The sequence below is a fragment of the Macaca nemestrina genome, chromosome 15 (genome assembly GCF_043159975.1).
Source record: "Macaca nemestrina isolate mMacNem1 chromosome 15, mMacNem.hap1, whole genome shotgun sequence".
Classification (NCBI taxonomy): Eukaryota; Metazoa; Chordata; class Mammalia; order Primates; family Cercopithecidae; genus Macaca; species Macaca nemestrina.
In genome coordinates this window covers 35,121,109-35,146,546 of record NC_092139.1, presented here as the reverse complement: position 1 = coordinate 35,146,546, position 25,438 = coordinate 35,121,109, and the positions used below count along the sequence as shown (strand labels likewise).

At 38.6% G+C, this 25,438-nt stretch overlaps 1 protein-coding gene across 1 annotated transcript; it reads left to right on the top strand.

The window, feature by feature from the left end:
* Positions 1–1,677: 1,677 nt before the first annotated feature.
* LOC105496103 (signal-regulatory protein beta-1-like) lies at positions 1,678–25,174 on the top strand. Its single transcript, XM_011766203.2, has 5 exons — positions 1,678–1,831; positions 5,636–5,983; positions 7,883–8,230; positions 24,201–24,515; positions 24,748–25,174. The coding sequence occupies exons 1-5, from the start codon at positions 1,759–1,761 to the stop codon at positions 25,065–25,067; spliced, it is 1,404 nt and encodes a 467-aa protein (XP_011764505.2). The 5' UTR covers positions 1,678–1,758; the 3' UTR covers positions 25,068–25,174.
* Positions 25,175–25,438: the final 264 nt, after the last annotated feature.

Genomic DNA, 25,438 nt, shown 5'->3' with positions numbered 1-25,438 from the left:
AATATGGTGAAACCTTGTCTCTACTAAAAATACAAAAATTATCCAGGCATGATGGTGAGTGCCTGTAGTCTCAGCTACTCAGGAGGCTGAGGCAGGAGAATTGCTTGAACTCGGGAGGTGGAGGTTGCAGTGAGCTGAGGTCATACCATTGCACTCCAGCCTGGACAACAAGAGCAAAACTCCGTCTCAAAAAAAAAAAAAAAAAAAAATATATATATATATATATATACACACACACACACATACACACACACACATATATATACACACACACACACAAATGAAGGTGTCAAGATGGTTGCAGGATACACAGGTCTGCATCATGGCCCCAATATTACTCAGCTCCTAGGGGGTGGATTCAGGATTTTAACCTAGATTATATCTGATTCAAAAGCCGGCACTCTTGGGTACTGACCTGTGAGTACTGACTTTCCAAGGAACTTAGAGTCTAATGAAAGGTGAGAGGATTCCTCAGAGTAGGGGAAGGGGAGGATGAAGGAGGCTGGAGGAATGTTCCTGTCTAGTTCCAAGCAGGGGCCATGGATTGGAATTCCTTTGTGGAATTCATCATTTCAGGACAACGGGATAGGATGATGACATCACCAGGGGATGGGGAGTTTTGTCATCTCAGAGAGAATGTGCCAGCCTGGCTTTGCTTTCTTTTCCTAGAGGGTCTAACACCTCTCCTGGCCCTGATATCTAGCTGGTCCCTGAGGAGGAGGCACAAGTCATGAGGAGGCAATGGGGAAACAGGATGGCAGCCAGTGCCTGCCTATGGATGCTTGGACATTAAAGGGTCACCAGCTGAGTGTGGGCTGAGGGTCCCTGAACACAACCTTTGTGCTTAGGGAGAACCCATTCCAGAGCTGAGAGAGAAGGATGTCAACATGCTGCTTCCTCCCTCTTTCTGGGATTATTTCTTCTGCTCCTCCAATCCCATCCCTGAGAGCTGGTCCCAGGTCCAGCCCAAGCAGGAGAGGCAGCCCTCACCTTCCCAGGTGTTTGTAGGCATGTCACTCTCCCTCCTAGAGAGCATTCCCCACAGCTCCGCCTTCCCTGCAGGCCCCGTCCATCCTCTAGAGCACAAATCATCATCACCTCCACAACTTGAATATCTTTCTCAGCCACGCCTGATTCCTCTGCAGGAAGGAAAAAGGAAGCAGTTCCTAGTAGTGTATGGAGGGACCTACAGAAAAGCCAAGAGCCCACAGCAGATATTGCTTGTTTTTTACCTCTGGCAACTCTGGAGTGGAAGAAAGGGCATCCATTGTAAAGTTCAACTCTTATCAAGTGGGTGAGGCTATAGATATTTTGTCTCTTTCTTCAGCTGTGCAGCTCAGAGAGGCCCAGATGTTGAGCTCATGTAGGAGCTAGACCCACACATGCCCATCATGAGGTTGCGGCCTTGGTCCAGCCTGTGTATCTGAGGCTCCTAGATAGGCAAAGGCCATGAAGTTGGGGAGAACCTCTGAGATGGGATAAAACTCAGGAAGGAGTATAAGTCTGTGGGTGTCAAGACTCCCAGTCCCAGCAATGCTAAATATTTCCAGCAGCAACTTCTTAGCTTGAAGCAACCTTGTCTGTTCAATTTTATAATCACAAAGGAAAAAGTGTCCCAGTCCCCTGACCTTTCCTCTCATCACAATCCCCTTCCTCTGACATCACAGAGGCAAGAACTGTCCTCTCTGCTCAGAGAACTGAGTCAAGGGCGTCTCCAGGACAGACATTCAGGCAGAGCAAGCTCCAGGTTTCACCACAATGCCCATCCCTGCCTCCCCACTCCACCCATCTCTGCCTTCCTTACTGCTGTATCTGCTGCTTGAACTGGCAGGTGAGTGGGGCCTTATTGTGTGTGTGTGGTGGGTTCTCCCCTCTTCCTGTTTAGTGAACCCTCCCTCACCTGTTCCCATAAAATTTCCTTTGGGAGAGTTTTCTCCGTCTTATCCCAGAACAGGCAGAACTCAGAAGACTACACTGGGATGGCCCCCAGTTCTGACAAAATCTCCCAGTGGCCATGTCTGTTGCAAATCTCTTTGTTCAGGTAAAGGACTCACACCTATGGTCACAGGGCTGGGCACAGCACCCATCATAGCTCTCACCCTCCAGCCTCTGGAATCAAAGGATGTGTAATTTATTTTATTTTATTTTTATTTATTTTTTTGAGACAGGGTCTCACTCTGTCACCTAGGCTGGAGTGCAGTGGTGCGATCTTGGCTCCTGGGCTCAAGTGATTCTCATGCCTCCACCTCCCAAGTAGCTGGGACTACAGGCACGTGCCACCAAACTCAGCTAATTTTTGTCTTTTTTTGTAGAGATGGGGTTTCACTATGATGCCCAGGCTGGTCTCAAACTTCTGAGCTCAAGAGTTCCACCCGCCTCAGCCTCCCAAAGTGCTGGGATTATAGGCATGAGCCACCACGCCTGGCCCCTGGCATGTTTTACACTTCTTTCTGTGAAATTCAGTTTTTTATTTCTCTGTTGCCACTGTATTTGGTTACTTTTAAAAAGTACTGCAAACTGGGTGGTTTAAATTACAGAAATTAATTTTCTCACAGGTCTGGAGACTAGACACTCAAAATCGAAGTGTGGGCAGGGTTGGTTCTTTCTGAGGACTGTGTTCTATGTCTCTCTCTGAGCTTCTGGCAGTGGTAGCCTCAAACATTTGTTGGATGGTAGGTGGCACCACCCTCCCTGTATCCTCACATCATCTTACTCCTGTGTATGTCTGTCTCTGTGTTCAAATTTCCACTTCATATAAAAACAAGCACCATATTGGATTAGCACCCACCTCAATGACCTCATTTTAACTTGATCTGTAACAACTCTATTTCCAAGTAAGGTCACATTAATCAACCCAAATGTCCATCAGTGACAGACTGGATTAAGAAAATGTGGCACATATACACCATGGAATACTATGCAGCCATAAAAAAGGATGAGTTTGTGTCCTTTGTAGGCACATGGATGCAGCTGGAAACCATCATTCTTAGCAAACTATCACAAGAACAGAAAACCAAACACCACATGTTCTCACTCATAGGTGGGAACTGAACAATGAGATCACTTGGACTCGGGAAGGGGAACATCACACACGGGGGCCTATCATGGGGAAGGGGGAGGGGGGAGGGATTGCATTGGGAGTTATACCTGATGTAAATGATGAGTTGATGGGTGCTGACGAGTTGATGGGTGCAGCACAGCAACATGGCACAAGTATACATATGTAACAAACCTGCATGTTATGCACATGTACCCTAGAACTTAAAGTATAATAATAATAAAAAATTAATTAATTAATTAATTAATTTTAAAAAAAAGACCTCAACGTATATTTCAGAGGCATACAATTCAACTCATAAGAGCCTCAACATGAAATTTTAATAACTTAGATATATTCTTTGTTGGTTTATGTACTGCATTTATATCTGTCTGTGCTTTATGCATAGGAAGGGTAAGTATAAAGCTTGCTCTTTTTATTCAATGCAGAGTTAAGGATGACTAAAAATATTTAGACACTTAAAGCTAGTAAAACTCACTTGAATTTTTAACTGTACTTATTGGGTGTGGTACACAGACTGTAAGGTGACTCCCAACTATCCCAGTCTTATGTAAGACTACACTGGGATGGCCCCCAATTCTGACAAAATCTCCCAGTGGCCATGTCTGTTGCAAATCTCTTTGTTCAGGTAACATGCTTCTATCTGTGTGTTGTGTGTAACATGCTTCTATCTGATAGAATATGGCCAAAGTGATGCACTGTCACTCCCTCGAGTATGTTAGGTTGTATAAGATCTATCACACTAGAGTTTTTCTTGCAACTTCTGGCCTTAAAGAAGCAAGGAGCCGTGTTGAAAACTGCCTGTGAGAAGGCCCACGTGGCAAGGAACTGAGGGAAGCCCCTAGAAGTTGAAGGCCTCAGTCCTACAACCACAAAGACCTGAATTCTACCAACAACCTGAGTGAACTTAGAATGAACACTTCCCCAGTCAAACCCCCAGATAAGAACACAGCCCACCTGACACCTTGAGTGGAGCTTGGTGAGACCTTGAAGCAGAGAACCCAGCTAAGCCATATCTGAATTACAAATTGACAGAAACTGTGAAGTAATTAATATGTGTTGTTTTCAGCCACTAAGTTTGTGGTAATTTGTTATTCAGCAATAGAAAAGGAATACACTTAGTAAGATTGCAAAACCATACAAAAATAAAGTCCTCCATTGTTTTGTAGAACTCATTTGTTTTTAAAGGTGTACAACTTGGTGGTTTTTTAAATATTATTTTGGTTTTAATTGACAAATAACAATTGTATATATTTATGTGGTATAATGTGATGTTCTTATACATGTATATACAGTGAAATGATCAAATCAAGCTAATTAACATATCCATCACCTCACATACTTATCACTTCTTTGTGGTAAGAACTTTTAAAATCTACTTTTTTAGCTATTTTGAAGTATGCATTAACTATAATCACCATGCTGTGCAATAGATCATCAGAACCTATTCCTCGTGTCTAACTACAACTTTATAGGCTTTGACCAGCATCTCCCATTTCCTTGTCCAACTCCCCACCACCCCAGACCCTGGTAACCACATTCTATTCTTTACTTCTTTGAGTTTGACTTTTTTGGATTCCACATATAAGCGAGATTCCACATATAAGCAAGATCATGCAGTATTTGTCTTTCTGTACCTGGCTTATTTCACACCATAATATCCATGGTGTCATAAGTGACAGAATTTTCTGATTTTTAAAGTATAAATAGTGTTCCACTGTGTGTGTGTGTGTGTGTGTGTGTGTGTGTGTATAATCACATTTTTATTCATTTATACATTGATAGGCACTTCAGTTGTTTCTATATTTTGGCTATCATGAATAACACTGCAATTTTGTAGAACTTCTCTTGGAGACATTTTGTGTATCTGCCATGAACTCAATGTCAGTGTGGCTTGTGTGATACCTAAGAACACGTGACAAGAGCAATTAACTAGTAAGGAATAAGATTTTATTGGGTAGGATTGAGCATTGACAAACCAACCATTGTAACATCTAAGATATTCCCATACTCCAAAAACCAATTGTCACCTTTTATGGAAAATAGTAACTTCACTGAGAATGCATGCCTTAGTGTTTACTCTGGGAGAGGTGAATGAGTGGCCTTTCACACCATAGAAGACCTGGTATTGGAGGGAGCTGCCTCCATATGCAGGTCACTCCATATGCACTCCGTATGCAGTATGTTGGTTATCAACGTACTGTCCTTAGCTGGGGCCGTATCACTGATTCTGAGACAATTAGAAAAATCTGACCCAAATTATATTTTGTATATTCTCATTTAATAAAAATATATTCATATATTTATTTAAAATATGTTTATTTAGTGCCTAATATATTGCAGGCCATCCTCATGCCCCAATGCAGAAGGAAAGCGCCATTCTCCTATTTGTACACTGATACCCTCCCCTTCACCTCACATGGCACCCAGCATTGTAATTTTTATATGACTGGTGCCATCACATGATGCTGAAATAAAACTATCATATTGAGATCCCACCTTGACCTATAACCAGACCCTCAGAGCATCTTGAGCCAAGACAGAGAACATGAGAGATGATTCCACGTTTCTTTCCAGGAACTTCAGATGAAGAGTTCCAGGTGAACCAGCCTCAGACTTTAGTGTCAGTCAGTCCTGGAGATGTCCTAACCCTGGCCTGCAATATGTCTGCTCTGTCCCCAGAAGGGCCTGTCTTGTGGTTCAAGAGCACTGGGCCAGGACAACAATTAATCTATAGTTTCAATGGAAGCCACTTCCCCAGAGTAACTCCGGTGGAAAACACAATGGTCGATCAAACTGACTATTCCATTCGCATCCGTGACGTGTTGCCAGAGGATGCTGGCACCTACTACTGTGTGAAGTTAAGGGTAGGACACCCTGACATGGAGTTTTTCTCTGGTCCAGGCACCATCGTGTATGTGAATGGTGAGCACAGCCTGATGCACTTTATTCCCTGGGTTTATGAAGATGAATCTTTAAAATCCTTCACCATGTACCAAATCATCACTACATACTGAATGCTGTGCTCCTTTATCCACAAACCACCCTGTAGACTAGGTTTCTACCAATGGCCTTTCTAGTAAGTCATTCTGGACAACCTGTGCCAAATATTGAATCAAGCTATGTTGACAAGCCACATCCTTCTCTGATGCCAACCCCACCAGAACCCATGACATAGGAGACACTTAAAAATAAAAAGATACTGGGTATGCAAAGTGCAACTACATGTGTGCACTGCATGGCCTAAATGGTAAGAAAACTGGGCCCTAGAAGGCTGACTGACTTCTAAGGTTCTAGGAAGAAACCTGGGCCCAGGTATATGCATTGCATATATTATGACTTATTTCATGACCCCAAACTTCCAGTCACGGATGCTAGCAGCCACATCTTAGCTTCTGATGGAATATCAACATAGGTGAAGTTTTCCCCAAAATGCCCAGTATCTCCTGGGCCAAAACAAAGGGCTCTTCAGGCAGGTAGACTCTCTACATGCCTCCATGATCCCACTCACCTTCCCATTACCAACTGGAATGTGATTGGGGCCTGATAGCAAGTACCTGAGTGGTCACCACAGTCCACTTTGAGATCACATTCCCATTCCCCATACAAGTCAATGAGTGGATGTGATCTCCTGCCATGGCCTGGCACTGTTGGGGAATTCTCAGACCAGAAGGAGCAGTCTTGTGTATCGATCTCTCCAAAGTCTTTTTTGCAGAAAGCCTTCCCAGAGGGGTTGAGTCATTTCCTGACACTTGAGTTTTCCCAGGTCTGTCCTGAGACTTCCACTCCCAGCCCCACTGTTCTTTCATTCCAAGTATTTTTATTCCCAGGATAACCAGTAATTCCTTCTCCTCACCACCCCTGAATTAACGTCATGAAATACAGTGATATTAGGTGTCCCTCTATTCTTCCAGGAGAACTGACCTTCCCAGTAATGTTTCCCTTGAATCCAGACACATTCCATAATGCCCAAATGGCAATGGAAAATCCACAAGTTTCCCTTAAGTTACATAATGTCAATGCAGACTACTTTCCCACACTGCCTCCTGGCCTTGCCAACCAGGAGTTCCCTTTCTCTCTAACCTGCTCCTTAGGCAGTCTGTGGTTTTGACAACCAAGCTTAATAGGAGAGATTATCACCAGGACCTGACACATTGTAGGGTAGTGATGATGACTGTGTAGGAGGGTAAAGGGTGGCCGGTTAGAACCTCCAAAACTGTAGAGGGCCCTTGAGGTTCTAATCTCTTTTTGTTGAGGAAAGGAAACCCTCTCCCTTCTTTCTCTTGAAGAGATAAGCAGTGGAACTATATGCTGTTGCCATGACCACCTCATTCTTTAATTGTTTTAACTTCTCCACATCTCTCAGCATGAACTTCTCTACAAATTCAGAGAATAATCACCCTTCAGAGGAGAGAGGAAGGCTAATCCCAAACTCAGTGGAGATGTGGGGTTGAGGGACAGGACTTGAACCCAGTTCCAAATGTACCAAGTGACTCTAGGCAATTAGATGGATAGGGGAACTAGTCTTTCTCCATGAACATTACCCATTGATAATTCCCCCTTCTCCCTCCCTGTCCTCCTGTTACCGTGGTTGAGGGCTGAGGAATGGAACTGAAGAGGAATACATCTGGTCCTCTGGACTAACTCCCCTCCTTCAGCACTCTGGGGAGAAGCTGCCTCCATGTGCAAAGGCCTCTCTTTACTCAGTGCATGGGCATTTATGCATGTCGTTAAAAGAATTAATGAATGAGGCCCAACCATGACCTGTACCCATGCTTAAGCCAGAGAAGGGGAAATGAGAAATGATTTTCAGTTTCTTTCCAGGAGCCACACATATGTTCCATGTGCAACAAACAGAGATGTCGCAGACTGTATCAACTGGGGAGTCAATCATCTTGAGTTGCAGCGTACCAGATACCTTACCAAATGGACCTGTCTTGTGGTTCAAGGGAACAGGGCCAAACCGGAAATTAATCTACAATTTCAAACAAGGTCACTTTCCCAGAGTAAAAGAGATTGGAGACACCAACAAGCCTGGCAACACAGACTTTTCCATCCGCATCCATGAAATCTCTCTTGCTGATGCTGGCACCTATTATTGCGTGAAGTTCATAAAAGGGAAAGCTACCGAGGAGTACCAATCAGGTCAGGGCACTCAGGTGTTTGTTACTGGTGAGTATGTCTCCTATATCTCATACCCCCGGAGTATAATATCATCTCAGCAGTTACGTCTTCTGTTCATTCAACAATTGCTATGTGCCAAATATTATTGAAGGTACAACATACATTTGATCTTTTTAATTCTCTCAGCAAACTGTGAGTTAGGTATTTTACAGGAAGAAAAAAAGACTCAAAAGGTTGAGTGATGAGTGATGAGAGCTATTTTGGTTGATTTCTCAATATTCAATCCACCCCCTATGACTAACCTAAGCCAACTAGTATAATTCCATGTTCCCTGCTGGAGGTTTACTCAAATATGGGATGAACTTGGCCAGTTTGGGTCTATCAGAGAAAAATACAGGCTTGCAGAGAAATCTGGTAGTCTAAAGTAATTCTTCCCCTTCTTGGCTGGAAACAAGCAATTGTGTTGCTCCAGGTTCTTTAAGCAGGCATCTTATGACTATGAGGGGAATAAGGTTGAGAAAAAGTCTAGATGAATGCAGATATGTAACCAGTGTAGATTTGACAATATGCACAACCATACTGCTCCTTGTTCCCATCTCACCTCTGGACTTCTAATAATGTGAAAGAAAACATCTCCTTGCTAAGCCAATTTGCTTAAATCAACAATGTCCTAAGGGCTACAAGAATAATAAAGGTCCCACATCCCACAATGTGTTGTAGTGTGTTGAACTGCAAGTACAAATCTATGTTTTCTGCATCCAAAGCCTTTTTCTTAGTGTTTTGCTACTTGTGGTGCCCTGTGAACTTTGGGCAATATCCAGCCTGAGAAATTATTAAATTGGTCATACAATAATGCTAACATTTATTGGGCATCTACTATATTCCAAACATTTCATCTATATTATCTACATAGCAACATTTGAATTGCTGGATGCTTGTACTCACTGTACAGATGAGGAACCTAACTCAGGGAGATTTCAGGAGTGTACATAGTAGGGAATAAAGAGGTAGGGTTGTGTGGACCCAGTCCAGTATGCTCTATATTAGTGAAGAACATTTACTTACAAGAGATAAGATCAAATGCATTAATTTCAACCAAAAATATGAGTTGATTGATTCTGTACCTGCAGAGAATTCTGGGTTACTCACAGTATTCAAGGCAGAACTTTTGGAACCAGGGACTAAAGCATTGGATTTAGGGCTTAGTGTTACCAAGATTGCGGTTCTCTGACATTGTCTAATCTCTTCATGGATTTGTTCTTTCCTGCTGCATAAAAACCTTCAGTATACAATAGTGAAAATAAATGCAGAAAGTGTTGATATTCATTCCCCCATCTTACAACCGATGTGGAAAGAGAACTTCTTCCTACCAACCTTCACAAATGAGTTCTAGGGAACTATCCATATTAGCCTTTTGTATGCCTTGTTGTCAACATTTTATTCATTGGTGCTAGGGAGATGAGATGCCATGAGAGATAAGCAGTCAACCCAATGGAACAAATGCTAAGCAGGTTGAAAATAAAATATGTTCATCCACCACATGGTCCACGCCCTACCTTATCAGATGAGGAAGTTGAGCCTCTGAAAGGTTAATGGGCTTGTCTTCCAGGCTATGGGTACTGGAACCCCGGTAGACTCTTCTCAGAACCCTTTGGGTTTATGGCTTTGCCTTCTTCTTAATAAGAAGTCTCTAGTTAGAGTGGAGGTGTAGGAGTGCATGACGGCTGTTTAGAGGGAGAATACTGTGAATGAGTTCAATATCCTTATTAACATTCAAATGTTCTGAGTCAGAAATGTACCAAACTTATGCCATTTCTTAATAAATAAAAATGTATATATATATTTTTAAAATACTTAGCTATGTATTAGTTTCTTGTAGTTGGTGTAACTAATGGATACAAATTTGACAGCTTAAAACAACTGAAATAGACCCTTATGGGTGGCATAACAGCACAAGAAGTTCCAAGGGCCCACTCCATGGAAACTGGTGAAAATCATTTTTAAAAAATATTTAGAGTCTCTGGAAATAGTATTAAGGGCATATCATAAATGAAGAAATAATTTTTAAACTACTAAAACTGGGGAAGAAAAGTAAAAGTCTGATATTTGAACCAAAACCTCCCTTTTCCCTGTCAAGGTCTACACCCCACGGCAAAGAAGAGGAATCAACTGTACCAAAATAATCCATCCAGTCACTCAACAACTGAACAAGCAGATGACAATAACAAGCCTTGGTGGTTGTGAGGGAGATCAATATCCAGAGTTTCTACAATATATTATGTAAAATGTCCAGTTTCAAAAAAAGTGAGACATGCAATAGAACAGAAAAATATGACACATATACCAAAAACAAACCAAAAAAAAAGGTATCAGAAACTGCTTGTTATGACCACCAGATGTCAAACTTAAAAGGCAAAGCCTTTGATGTAACCATTACAAATATGTTCAAAGAAACGTGATTAAACAAACCATGATTAAATAAGTACAGGAAAGTAAGATGATAATGTTGCATCAAATAAGATATATCAATAAAGAGATAGAAATTATTAAAAAGAACCAAATGGAAATTTTCTTATTCAAAAGTATAACAATTTGAAAGAAAAATTGCCCTAGAGGGAATTAACAGTAGATTTTAAGAAGGAGATTTAGCAAATTTGAAATAGATTAATGTAAATTATGGAATGTGAAGAACAGAGAAAAATTAAATGAAAATAACATTTAAAAAATGAACAGAGCCTCAGAGAAACGTAGGCCATCATTAAGCACACCACATACATGTAATAGGGATAGCAGAAGGAGAGGAGAAAGAGAAAACAGCAGAAAAAATATTCAAAGAAAGAATAGTTGAAAATTTCCCAAGTTTATTTATTTAGCTGAACTGAAGACTGAAAAAGGAAACTCAAATTACTAGAATCAGAAATGAAAGAAGGAATATTATAAGTAACCTTACAGAAATAAAAAGAAATATTAAAGAATACTATGAAAAAACGTGTGCCTATAAACTAGGTTTATATGATGAAAAAGACAAATTCCTAGAAGACACAAAAATTACCAAAACTGGCCCAAAAATAATAGAGCATTTCAAGATACCTATAACAACTAAATAGATTAAATTGGTAACAAAAAATTACCCTGATATCAAAACCAGACAAAGATATCACAAGAAAAAAACACAGACCAAATATATCTTATGTATATGGACACAAAAATCCCTTAAGAAAATACTAGTAAACTGAAACCAGCAACATAAAAAAAGCATTATTCGGCCGGGCGCGGTGGCTCAAGCCTGTAATCCCAGCACTTTGGGAGGCCGAGGCGGGTGGATCACGAGGTCAGGAGATCGAGACTATCCTGGCTAACACGGTGAAACCCCGTCTCTACTAAAAATGCAAAAAAAATTAGCCGGGCGTGGTAGCGGGCGCCTGTAGTCCCAGCTACTTGGGAGGCTGAGTCGGGAGAATGGCGTGAACCCAGGGGGCGGAGCTTGCAGTGAGCCGAGATCGCGCCACTGCACTCCAGCCTGGGAGACACAGCGAGACTCCGTCTCAAAAAAAAAAAAAAAAAAAAAAAAAAAAAAGCATTATTCATGTTGACCAAGTGGGATTTATCCCACAAATACAAGGTTGGTTTAACATCTGAATGTCAATTAATTTAATACAACACAATATCAATAAAATAAAAAAGAAAACCACATAATCCTCACAAGATGATAAAAAGAATTTGGTAAAATCTAAAATTCTTCTATTTAAAAAAGTACTAAAAAAACTAGGAATAGTAGGGAACTTTATCAACCTGATAAAGCACACGGATGCAAAACCCACAGCTAACATCATATTTAGCAAAACCCACAGCCAATGTCATAATTAATGAGGATGGTTAGAAGCTGTCCCTATTAGATGAAGAACAAGACAAGGATGTCTCCTGTCACCATTTCTACTAAACATTGTACCAAAATTTTTAGTCAGGACAATTAAGTAATAAAAACAATCCAAATTGGAAAGGATGAAGTTAAACTATCTCTATTCACAAATGACATGTTCTTGTATATAGAAAATCCTAAGGAACCCACTAAAAAACTATTCAAACTACTGAGCAAGTTCAGCAAGCTTGAGAATACAGTTCAATATACAAAAATCTATTACATTTCCACACACTTGTAATGAACACTAAAAATAAAAATACATTTAACAAAAGAAGTGCAAATTTATACTCTGAAAACTATCAAAAAAAAGTTGAAAGAAATGAAAGAAGATGTAAATAAATTGAGAATTTTCCCATTTTCATGGACTGGAAGATTTAAAATTGTCAAGATGGCATTATTCTCCCAAATTGGTCTACAGATCCAACACAATCCTTATCAGAATCCCAACCTACTTTTTTGTAGATATTGACAAGCTGATCTTAACATTCATGTGGAAATATGAGAGACCCAGAAGAGCCAAAACAATCCTGAAAAATAAAGTAAGATAACACAGGTTTTTCTTTCAAACCTTACTACTGGCTGGGCGCAATGGCTCACACCCATAATCCCACCACTTTGGGAGGCTGAGATGGGAGGATCACTTGAGGACAGGAGTTTGAGGCCATCCTGGTGAACATAGTGAAATCTCATCTCTAAAAATAAATAAATAAAATAAAAATAAAAGCTTACTACAAATCCACAGCAATCAAGGTAATATGGTACTGGAACAGGATAGACCTATAGACCAATGTAAAAGAGAGAGTCCAGAAACAAGCCCATGTATCTGTGGTCGTGGTCAACTGATTTTCAACAAGTGTGATTATGAGGAAAGAAGCATCTTTTCAACAAATAATGCTGAAACAACTGGATAGCCACACACAGAAAACAATGAAGTTGAACCCCTACTTCACACAATATACAAAAATTAACTCAAAATGGTTTGAAAGCCTAAAAATACCTATAAAGCTCTTACAATAAAACATAGGGATAAATCTTAATGACATCAGATTTTGCATTGGCTTCTTAACCATAATATCAAAAGCATGAGAAACAAAAGAAAAAATAGATATATTGGACTTCTTAAAAATTAAAACCTTTTATGCTTCAAAGGACACTATCAAGAAAGTAAAAAGATAACCCAAAGAATGGGAAAAATATTTGCAAATTACATATCTGATAAAGGCCTTGAATTTAGAATACATAAAGAATGTCTCCAAAGCAGATATTCAAATCGCCAATAAGCACATCAAAAGAAACTCAGCATAATTAGTCCTCAGGGAAATGCAAATCAAAACTATAATGAGATAAAACTTTGCACTAATAAGGATAGCTAAAATCAAAAATCAAATTATAACAAATGTTTATGAGAATGTAGAGGAATTGTAAACCTCATACACTGCAAGTGGGAATGCAAAATGAAGCCACTTTGGAAAATAGATAGGCAGTTCCTAAAACAGTCAAACATAAATTACTATATGACCCAGCAATTCCATTCCTAGGTATTTACTCAAGAGAAATGAAAACATATGTTCACATAAAAATTTGAGCACAAATGTTTATAACAGCACTCACACTATCTGAAAGGTGGAAACAATCCAAACATCTATCAATTGATGAATGGAAAAGCAATATATGATCTATACATACAGTGGTTTATTATTAAACTATGAAGAGGAATGACCTACTAATAATACATGCAACAACATGGATAAACCTTGAAAGCATATGCTAAGTTAAAGAATAAAATAACAAAAGATCACTTATTCTCTCTAGATTCTTCCTCTCTGTGCAGGGCATCTCTGAAAGAAAGACAGCAGCCCCAGTCAGGGGCATATAGATAAAACTACCATCTCCCTGGGACAGAGCACCTGCGGGAAGGGGCAGCTGTGGGTGCAGCTTCAGCAGACTTAAACATTCCTGCCTGCCAGCTCTGAAGAGAGCAGTGGATCTCCCAGCACAGTGCTTGAGCTCTGCTAAGGGACAGACTGCCTCCTCAAGTGGGTCATTGACCCCCATGCCTCCTTATGGGGAGACACTTCCCGGCAGGGGTCGACAGACACCTCATACAGGAGATTTCTGGCTGACATCTGGCAGGTACCCCTCTGGGATGAAGCTTCCAAAGGAAGGAGCAGGCAGCAATCTTTGCTGTGCTGCAGCCTCCACTGGTGATACTCAGGAAAACAGGATATGGGGTGGACCTCCAGCAAACTCCAGCAGACCTGCAGAAGAGTGCCCTGACTGTCAAAAGGAAAACTAACAAACAGAAAGCAATAGCATCAACATCAACAAACAGGATGAGCAAGCAAAAAATCCCATCAGAAGGTCACCAACATCAAAGATCAAGGTAGATAAATCCATGAAAATGAGGAAAAACCAGTGCAAAAAGGCTGAAAATTCCAAAAACCAGAATGCCTCTTCTCCTCCAAAGGATGACATCTCCTCACCAGCAAGGGAACAAAACTGGATGGAGAATGAGTTTGACAAATTGACAGAAGTAGGCTTCAGAAGGTAGGTAATAACAAACTACTTGAAGCTAAAGGAGCATGCTCTAACCCAATGCAAGAAAGCTAAGAACCTTGATAAAAGGTTACAGGAACTGCTAACTAGAATAACCAGTTTAGAGAAGAACACAAATGACCTGACAGAGCTGAAAAACACAACACAAGAACTTCATGAAGCATATAGAAGTATCAAGAGCCAAATCTATCAACCAGAAGAAAGGATATCAGACATTGAAGACAAACTTAATGAAATAAAGTGTGAAGACAAAATTAAAGAAAAAAGAGCAAAAAGGAATGAACAAAGCTTCCAAGAAATATGGGGCTATGTGGAAAAGACCAAACCTACGTTTGATTGGTGTACCTAAAGTGATGGGGAGAATGGAACCAAGTTGGAAAATACACTTCAGGATATTATCCAGGAGAACTTCCCCAACCTAGCAAGACAGGCCAACATTCAAATTCAGGAAATACAGAGAATGCCACAAAGATACTCCTCGAGAAGAACAACCCCAAGACACATAATAATCAGATTCACCAAGGTTGAAATGAAGGAAAAAATGTTAAGGGCAGCCAGAGAGAAAGATTGGGTTACCCAAAAAGAGAAGCCCATTAGACTAACAGCAGATCTCTCTTCAGAAACCCTACAAGCCAGAAGAGAGTGAGGACCAACATTCAACATTCTTGAAAAGAATTTTCAACCCAGAATTTCATATCCAGTCAAAAAAAAAGCTTCATAAGTGAAGGATAAATAAAATCCTTTACAGACAAGCAAATGCTGAGTGATTTTGTCACCACCAGGCCTGCCTTACAAGAGCTCCTGAAGGAAGCACTAAATATAGAAAGGAAAAACTAGTACCAGACACTGTAAAAACATGCCAAAATGTAAAATCCATCAACACTATGAAGAAACCGCATCTACTAATGGACAACATAACCAGCTAACATCATAATGACAGGATCAAATTCACACATAACAATATTAACCTTAAATGTAAATGGGCTAAATGACCCAATTAAAAGACACAGACTGACAAATTGGATAAGGAGTCAAGACCCATCGGTGTGTTGTATTCAGGAGACCCATCACACAGGCACAGACAAACATAGGCTCAAAATAAAGGGATGGAGAAAGATCTACCAAGCAAATGGAAAGAACAAAAAGCAGTGGTTGCAATCCTAGTCTCCGATAAAACAGACTTTAAACCAACAAAGATCAAAAAAGACAAAGAAGGGCATTACATAATGGTAAAGGCATCAATGCAACGAAAAGAGTTAACTATCCTAAATATATACGCCCTCAATACAGGAGCACCCAGATTCATAAAGCAAGTTATTAGAGACCTACAAAGACACTTAGACTCCCACACAATAATAGTGGGAGACTTTAATACCCCACTGTCAATATTTGATAGATCAATGAGACAGAAAATTAACAAGGATATTCAGGACTTGAACTCAGCTCTGGACCAAGCAGACCTAACAGACATCTACAGAACTCTCCACCCCAAATCAACAGAATGTACATTCTTCTCAGCACCATATCTCACTTATTCTAAAATTGACCACATAATTGGAAGTAAAACACTGCTAAGCAAATGCAAAAGAATGGAAATCATAACAGTCTCTCAGACCACAGTGCAATCAAATTAGAACTCAGGATTAAGAAACTCACTCAAAACTGCACAACTACATGGAAACTGAACAACCTGCTCCTGAATGACTACTGGGTAAATAATGAAATTAAGGCAGAAATAAATAAGTTTTTGAAACCAATGAGAACAAAGACACAATGTACCAGAATCTCTGGGACACATTTAAAAAAGTGTTTAGAGGGAAATTTATAGTGTTTGAAAACACTAACAAAACAAATAGACTAGATTAATAAAGAAGAAAAGAAAGAAGAATCAGATAGACACAATAAAAAATGAAGAAGGGGATATCACCCTGATCCCACAGAAATACAAACTACCGTCAGAGAATACTATAAACACTTCCATGCAAATAAACTAGAAAATCTAGAAGAAATGGATAAATTCCTGGACACTTACACCATCCCAAGGCTAAACCAGGAAGAAGTTGAATCTCTGAAAAGACCAATAACAAGTTCTGAAATTGAGGCAGTAATAGCCTACCAACCAAAAAAAGCCAATGACCAGATGGATTCACAGCTGAATTCTACCAGAGGTACAAGAGGAGCAGATACCATTCCTTCTAAAACTATTCCAAGCAATAGAAAAAGAGGGACTCCTCCCTAACTCATTTTATGAGGCCAGCATCATCCTGATACCAAAACCTGGCAGAGACACAACAAAAAAAGAAAATTTCAGTTCAGTATCCCTGGTGAACATTGATGCGAAAATCCTCAATAAAATACTGGCTAACCGAATGCAGCAGCACATTAAAAAGCTTATCCACCACGATCAAGTCAGCTTCATCCCTGGGATGCAAGGCTGGTTCAACGTATGGAAATCAATAAACGTAATCCATCATATAAACAGAACCAATGACAAAAACCACATGATTATCTCAATAGACGCAGAAAAGGCCTTTGATAAAATTCAACACTGTTTCATGCTAAAAACACTCAATAAACTAGGTATTAATGAAATGTATCTCAAAATAATAAGAGCTGTTTATGACACAGTCAGTATCATACTGAATGGACAAAAGCTGGAAGCATTCCCTTTGAAAACCAGAGCAAGACAGGGATGCCCTCTCTCTCTCACTACTTCTATTCAACATAGTATTGGAAGTACAGGCTGGGGCAATCAGGCAAGAGAAAGAAATAAAGCGTACTCAGATAGGAAGTTTCTGTTTACAGATGACATGATTGTATGTTTAGAAAACCCCATCATCTCAGCCCCAAAACTCCTTAAGCTGATAAGCAACTTCAACAAAATCTCAGGATACAAAATCAATGTGCAGAAATCACAAGCATTCCTGTATGCCAGTATTCAACAATCAGTCAAATCATGAGTGAACTCCCATTCACAATTGCTACTAAGAGAATAAAATACCTAGGAATACAACTTACAAGGGATGTGAAAGACCTCTTCGAGGAGAACTACGAACCACTGCTCAAGGAAATAGGAGAGAGGACACAAACAAAGAACATTCCACTCTCATGGTTAGGAATAATCAATATCGTGAAAATGACCATACTGCCCAAAGTAATTTATAGAATCAATACTATTCCCATTGAGCTACCATTTACTTTTTTCACGGAATTAGAAAAAATGACTTTAAATTTCATATGGAACCAAAAAACAGCTCGTATAGCCAAGACAATCCTAAGCAAAAAGAACAAAGCTAGAGGCATCATGCTACCTGACTTTAAACTGTACTACAATGCTACAGTAACCAAAACAGCATGGTACTGATACCAAAACAGATATATAGACCAATGGAACAGAACTGAGGCCTCAGAAATAACACCACACATCTACAACCATCTGATCTTTGACAAACCTGACAAAAATAAGCAATGGGGAAAGGATTCCTTATTTAATAAATGGTATTGGGAAAACTGGCTAGCCATATGCAGAAAACTAAAACTGGACCCCTTCCTTACCCCTTATACAAAAATTAACTCAATATGAATTAAAGATGTAAATGTAAGACCTAAAACTATAACAACCCTAGAAGAAAACCTAGGCAATGCCATTCAGGACAAAGGCATGGGCAAAGACTTTATGACTAAAACACCAAAAGCAATTGCAACAAATGCCAAAGTTGACAAATGGGATCTAATTAAACTAAAGAGTTTCTGCATAGCAAAAGAAACTATTATCAGAGTGAAGAGGCAAACTACAGAACGGGAGAAAAATTTTGCAATCTATCCATCTGGCAAAGGGCTAACATCCAGAATCTACAAGGACATAAACAAATGTACAAGAAAAAAACAAGCAATCCCATCAAAAAGTGGGCAACGGATATGAACAGACACTTTTCAAAAGAAGACATTTATACAACCAACAAACAAATGAAAAACAGCTCATCATCGCAGGTCATTAGAGAAATGCAAATCAAAGCCACAATGAGATACCATCTCAGGCCAGTTAGAATGGTGATCATTAAAAAGTCAGGAAACAACAGAGACTGGAGAGGATGTGGAGAAATAGAAACGCTTTTGCACTGCTTGTGGGAGTGTAAATTAGTTCAACCATTGTGAAAGACAGTGCGGTGATTCCTCAAGGATCTAGAACTACAATACTATTTGACCCAACAATCCCATTACTGGGTATATACCCAAAGGATTATAAATCATTCTGCTATAAAGACACATGTATATGTACATTTATTGCAGCAGTATTCACAATAGCAAAGACTTGGAACCAACCCAAATGCCCATTAATGATAGACTAGATAAAGAAAATGTGGCATATATATACCGTGGAATACTATGCAGCCATAGAAAAGAATGAGTTCGTGTCCTTTCCAGGGACATGGATGAAGCTAAAATCATCATTCTCAGCAAACTAACACAGGAACAAAAAAAAACAAACACCACATATTCTCACTTATAAGTGGGAGTTGAACAATGGGAACATATGGGCATAGGGAGGAGAACATCACACACCAGGGCCTGTTGGGTGGTGGGGGACAAGAGGAGAGACAGCATTAGGAGAAATACCCAATGTAGATGACGGGTTGATGGGTGCAGCAAACCACCATGGCACACGTATAACTATGTAACAAACCTGCAGGTTCTGCACATATATCCCAGAACTTAAAGTATAATTAAAAAAAAATCACTTTTTAAAAATAATTCCATTTATATGACATACTCAGAATAGGCAAATCTATAGAGACAGAAAGTAGATTAAAGACAGAACATTTCTTATGATTTGGGGGATGGTGGAAAGATGGGGAAAATGGAGGTTATTACATGAAAGGCATGGAGGTTTTTTTGAGATGATAAAAATGTTCAAAATGACTGTGGTTATGGTTGCACATATCTACAAACAAATATCTGCAAATATTGAATTGTACATTTTAAATGTGTGAATTGTATGGTATGTGAATTACATCGCAATAAAGTTGTTTAAAAACCAGATTTAGTCTCTCACAGTTCTAGAGGCCAGAAGTCTGAAATCAATATCTCTGGACTGAAATCAAGGCATCAGGAGAACTGCTCCTTCTGGAGATTCTAAGAGAGAGCATATTCCCTTTCTCTTTTGGCTTCTGGTTGCTGCCAGCATCACTGGCCTGTCAGCAGCATAGCTTAAATCTTCAACGCCAGTGTCTTTAAATCTCTCTGTGTTCCATTTTCACATTGCCTTCTCACAATTATGGTACCAGATTATTAACCAATCTGTATTAGTCATCTAACAAATTACCTAAACTTAAGTGATTTCAAACAACAAACACTTATCATCTCACGTTGTCTGTGAGTCAGGATTGTAGACATGGTTTAGGTTGAGAGACCTTGGTTTAAGGTCTCTTGTAAGGCCGCAATCAAGGTGTCTACCAATAGTGCAATAATCCAAAGGCTCAACTGGAGAAGAATCCACTTCAAGTTTACTGCCATGTTTATTGGCAGGCCTCAGATCCTTGCGGGCAACTGGTTGAAGACATCAGATATCTGCTACATGGGCTTCTCCATAGGACAGCTCACAACATGGCAGCTGCTTCTCCTCAAGAAGCAGGAGAGAGGGGAAGAAGAAGATACAAGTCGCAATTTCTTTATAAGCTAATTTCAGAAGTGACATCCTGTTAGTTTTACTTTTTCATTAGAAGTGAGTCACTAGATCTAGGGGAGGGGATTACATAGTGGTGTGAATGCCAGGAGCTGGAGATCATCTTAAAGGTTGACTACCACAGCCACTCTCTCAGTAACTAGGAGGACATGCAGACAAAATGTCAGTAAGGATACAAAAGATTTGATCAATGTGATTAACAAATTTGATGTAATTGAGCACTGCACCCAACAACTGAAAAACACACATCTTTTTCAAGCCCATGTGAAATATTAACTAAAATTAATCATGTGCTTGGTCAAGAAGCAAGTCTCAACAAATTTTGAAATATCAAAATTACATAAGTATGTGTTCTGATCATTGTGGAATTAAACTATAAATATTTACAAAAAGATAATTAGAAAATCTTCATATGTTAAGAATTTGGGGAATGATCTAAATAACTGATTTATCAAAAAGAAATTATCACGGATACTAGAAAATATTTTGGACTAAATAATAATTAAAATACTGCACACTAAACTTGAGGCATGTAGTTACTGCTGTACTTGGAATTTATAGCCTTAAATCCCTATGTCAGAAAAATGAAAATGATTGAAACCCAGTAATAAAAGCATCCATTACAACAATTTAATAAAACAGTGACAAAGGTTTGATTTTAGTGTGGTCAAAATTTCAACCTTTTCCTTTATGGTTATAGCTTTCAGTGCTTGTTTAAGAAATCTTTCCTTAATCCTTTAAATCCTGAAGACATACTCTTACATAGCTTCCTATGGTTAAGCTTTATAGTTTTGCCTTTCACATTTAGTCTGAATCCCCATATTTGTGATATGAGATTTTATTTTTCCCCATATGAATATCTAATTGTTCCAACTTCATTTATTTTAAAAATTTCCCTTTTCTTCACTGCTCTGCAGTGCAAACTTGTCAAAAATTAAGCATTTATATGATGGATCTGATTTGGGGCTCTCTAATTTTTTCCATGTTTTCTTTGTTCGTTCCTTCAAACACCACTATCTTGATAACTACAGCTCTGTAATAAGTTTTAGTACTTGGTAGAACAAGTCATCCCACCTTATTCTTTTTGGTTATGCTTGGCCGTTTTCATTTCCATGAAAAGTTTAGAATATCTTTGTCAAGTTCAGCACACACTCACATATGCACACACACATAATTTATGGGATTTTAATTGTGATTACACTGACTTCTTATCAACTGGGAATAATTCAAATGTTTGTATCTTCATATATACCTATGCATATATTTCTTTATTTTTACAATATTATTTTCTATCAATGAACATGGTATGTCTTTTCATTCATTAAATCCTTTATAATGTCATTCAATAAAGTTTTGTAGTTTTTACTATAGACATGGTACACCTCTTATCAGATTGATTCCTCCATGCTTTATATTTTTAATATTATTATAAATGAGATCATTTTAAAATGTTTTTAATTTTCTAATGTTTGTTAAAATTGAATTTACATCGATTTTGTACCTAGCAAACTTGTTAAATTCTCATATTATTTCAAAAATTTGTCTATAGATTCTTTTGACCTTTCTTAAGGCACAATGGTATCATGTAGTAATAATAACAGTTTAACATATTTCATCCTAATCTTTATATGTTTTATATTCCTTTATGACTTCTTAAGCAAACTAGAATCTCTGATAAAAGATTGGATTTAATTTCTGGTGGCAAACCAGATTACACCAACTTGATTTCAAAGCTTTCAATGTTTTACCTTTGATTACAATGTTTGTTGTATTTTTAAAATTAGGATGAACCATATATTGCCTATATTATATCATTTTTCATATAATAAAAATAGCAATTGCATATGGTTTAATCTAATGGATTATCTCTATCAGATTAATTCACCTCTATTCTTAGTTTACAAATAATTTCTAAGCATAAATATTAACATTTAATGTTTTTCCTGCATCTATTGAAATGGTAATATGGTTCTACTGTCTTTCAATTTGGAAATGTGATGAATAACATTATTTGATATTCTTTTTTATTTTTATTTTTATTTTTTTGAGACCATGTCTTGCTTTTTCACCCAGGCTGGAGTGCAGCAGTGCAATCTCAGCTCACTGCAGCCTTGACCTCCTGAGCTCAAGTGGTCCTCCCACCTCAGCCTCCCCAGCAGCTGGAACTACATGCCCATGCCACCACACCTGGCTAATTTTTGTATTTTTTGTAGAGATGTGGTTTTGCCATGTTTCCCAGTCTGATTTTCTAATATTAATTCAACTTTTTATTCCTGAAATAAAACCACTCTGGTGATAGTGTGTTATTCAGTTTGCTGAAGTTTGTCTGGGATTTTTGAACGTATATTCAGAAGTAAGATAATAATCTATGTGTTTTCTTTATATTATTCTTGTTGGAATTTTGTTGTTGAAGTTATGCTATCTTCAAAAAATGAGTTGGGAAGTCTATCTCCTTTTTCTATTTTTTAGAAAAGATTACATAAGATAAAATTTATTCATTACATAAAATGTTTGGCAGATCTTTCCAGTGAAGTCATCTAGATCTAGAATTTTCATTACAGGAAAATTTTTTAAATTACTGATTCAGTTTCTTTAATAATTTTGATACTGCCCAGGTTTCTTATTTCTTCTTATTCACTTTTGATAAGCTACATTTTTCCAGATAGTTTTTCACTTTTTCTAAATTTTATATTTTATATTGGCAAAAGCTATTCAATATATCCAATGTTTATCATTTTAATGCCTGCAAGATTTATAGTAACGCCCCTTTTGCACATCTGTGATTGTATCTCTCTCTCTCTCTCTCTCTCTCTCAATATTTTATTTCCTCTCTTCATTTTCACCAGAGAATTATATGTTTTCAAAGAAGCAACTTTTGGTTTTGTTGATCCTCTATATTTTATGCTTGCTTTTTGTTTCATTCACATTACCTTATATGTATTACTTCCTTTCCTCTCCTATTTACTGATTGCTTTTAAGTTTTGTTTATGTTTCTCGTCGTGTATAATTTGACCCTTATTATAGTTACCTTTATAAATCTTTAAAGTCAACTTTACAAATCTCAATGAGTTGTGTTTTTAGGATGTTGTCTTAAAGTTCTTTTCCACCTCAGAGACATATAGATATTCCCTTATTTTTTCCTTCTTATAGTTTTATTAAATTTTAGATTTAAGAATTTAATCTGTTTGGAATTTATTCTGTGTTCAGTCAAATATAATAATTTAAAATTTTTTATTCATTTGGTTTTCTAATCTATCAGTTTTTTAGTCAGCAAATAGATTCACTTAAGTTTTTTGTATCAGTTTACATTATATTTTTTCTTTCTTCTCAATTATTGTTTATTCATCACTTTTTGTTTCATTGCTTAGGCCAGAATCTCCAGTACATCATTGAATAGATACAATGAGAGTAGGTATCCTGTTGTTGCTGACTAAAGGACATTCTTATAAAGTTGCACATTAAAGATATTTTGTTTTAGGATTTTTGGTAGATAAGCATTAGGCTAAGAACACTTCCTTCTATTCCTTGTTGTCTAAACCTTATTAAATGAGAATGGGTAAGTTGGAGTAATCAATACCAAGAGTGAGAAAGATATAGGAATATGGCTCCTGAACAGAGAAACAGTGTCACCTGAGTCAAGACCACAGGCTGTGTGGTCAGATAAACCTGTTTTCCGGTCCAGGCTTTGCAAGTTGCTAGTATTTTTTATTTTACCTCTACCAGCTTCAATTTCCTTATCTATAAAATGGACATTATCATACCTAATCACAGACTTGTCAGAATTAAAATTTTATAAGGCACATAGAATACTTTATAGCTTACCAACACTAATTGTTTATTCATCTTCCTTCTTGTAGCTCCACCCTCTCTCCCTGTGGTAATAGGCCCCTTGGAGAGGGCCTTGCTCGGGCAGACTGTGAATTTTAGCTGCATGTCCTACGGCTTCTATCCCAGAAATGTCACCCTGAAGTGGTTCAAAAATGGGAAGAAACTCTCATCCCTCCAGACCCACGTGGTTCAGTTAAAGAACAGCAATGCCTACAAAATCGTCAGTACCACGGAGGTAGTCCCAGCTCTAGATGACCTAAACTCTCATGTTACCTGCAGTGTGTACCACCGGAGCTTGCATTACCCTCTTCATGGGAAGGCTGATTTGTCTGAGACCATAATAGGTAGGTAACACCACATGTACCCGGCTTTCACGTGTCTTTGGAGCATAGTTCTTCCCAAATTTGCTCCAGGGAATAGGCTTAAATAATAACAGGTCATTCTAACTACCGAACATCTACTATGTGCTAGGCACAGCGACATGCTAAGTAGGTGCTAAGTAAATGGCCACCAAGCAATAAGCAGATGGATCTGATTGTTTCATGACGTCTGAGCATGTGTTCTATGCTATTTCAGTTCCACCCAAGGTGTCCATTCTTCAGCACCCTGCCTCAAATAACAAGATGAATGTCACCTGCCAGGCAGAGAAGTTCTATCCCCAGGACATGCAACTGACCTGGCTGAAAGATGGAAGTGTCTCCCAGAGAGATGAGACCCTGACCCCCACCAAGGGCAAAGATGGACTGTACAGCATGCAGAGCTCCATCCTGGTGGAAAACAGTGACCATGAGGAGGACACTATGCTCACCTGCCAGGTGGAACAAGACGGATGGCAGAAGATCACTGTAAAAATGACATTTTGGGCCTCTGCTCACCTGGATAGGTCTCAGTTGTAGCCAATAGCAAGGCCTCCATGATTTATTTAAGGAGGCTCCTTCATCTTTCCATAAAACGTTCTTTTTCAGATTTATAAAAGTTTAAATTATAAAAGCAAAGCCCACTCTCTTTCTCATTCTCTTGCTGACTCACACACTCTCACTCTCTCCTTCTCCCTCACACACAGAAGTGCATGCACACACATACACACAACCCAAAATCGTATAGGTATTTATCAAAAACTAAATCTCTATTAGGAATCAAGTACACCCAATCCAACTCCCTAGAGAGATCTCTTATATATTATTTGTTGCCCTTTCTTTTAAGGTCTCAAACAGGATTTCAGGTACTAGGATTTTAAGGTACAAGGTCATAAGAGGACTAGATAATG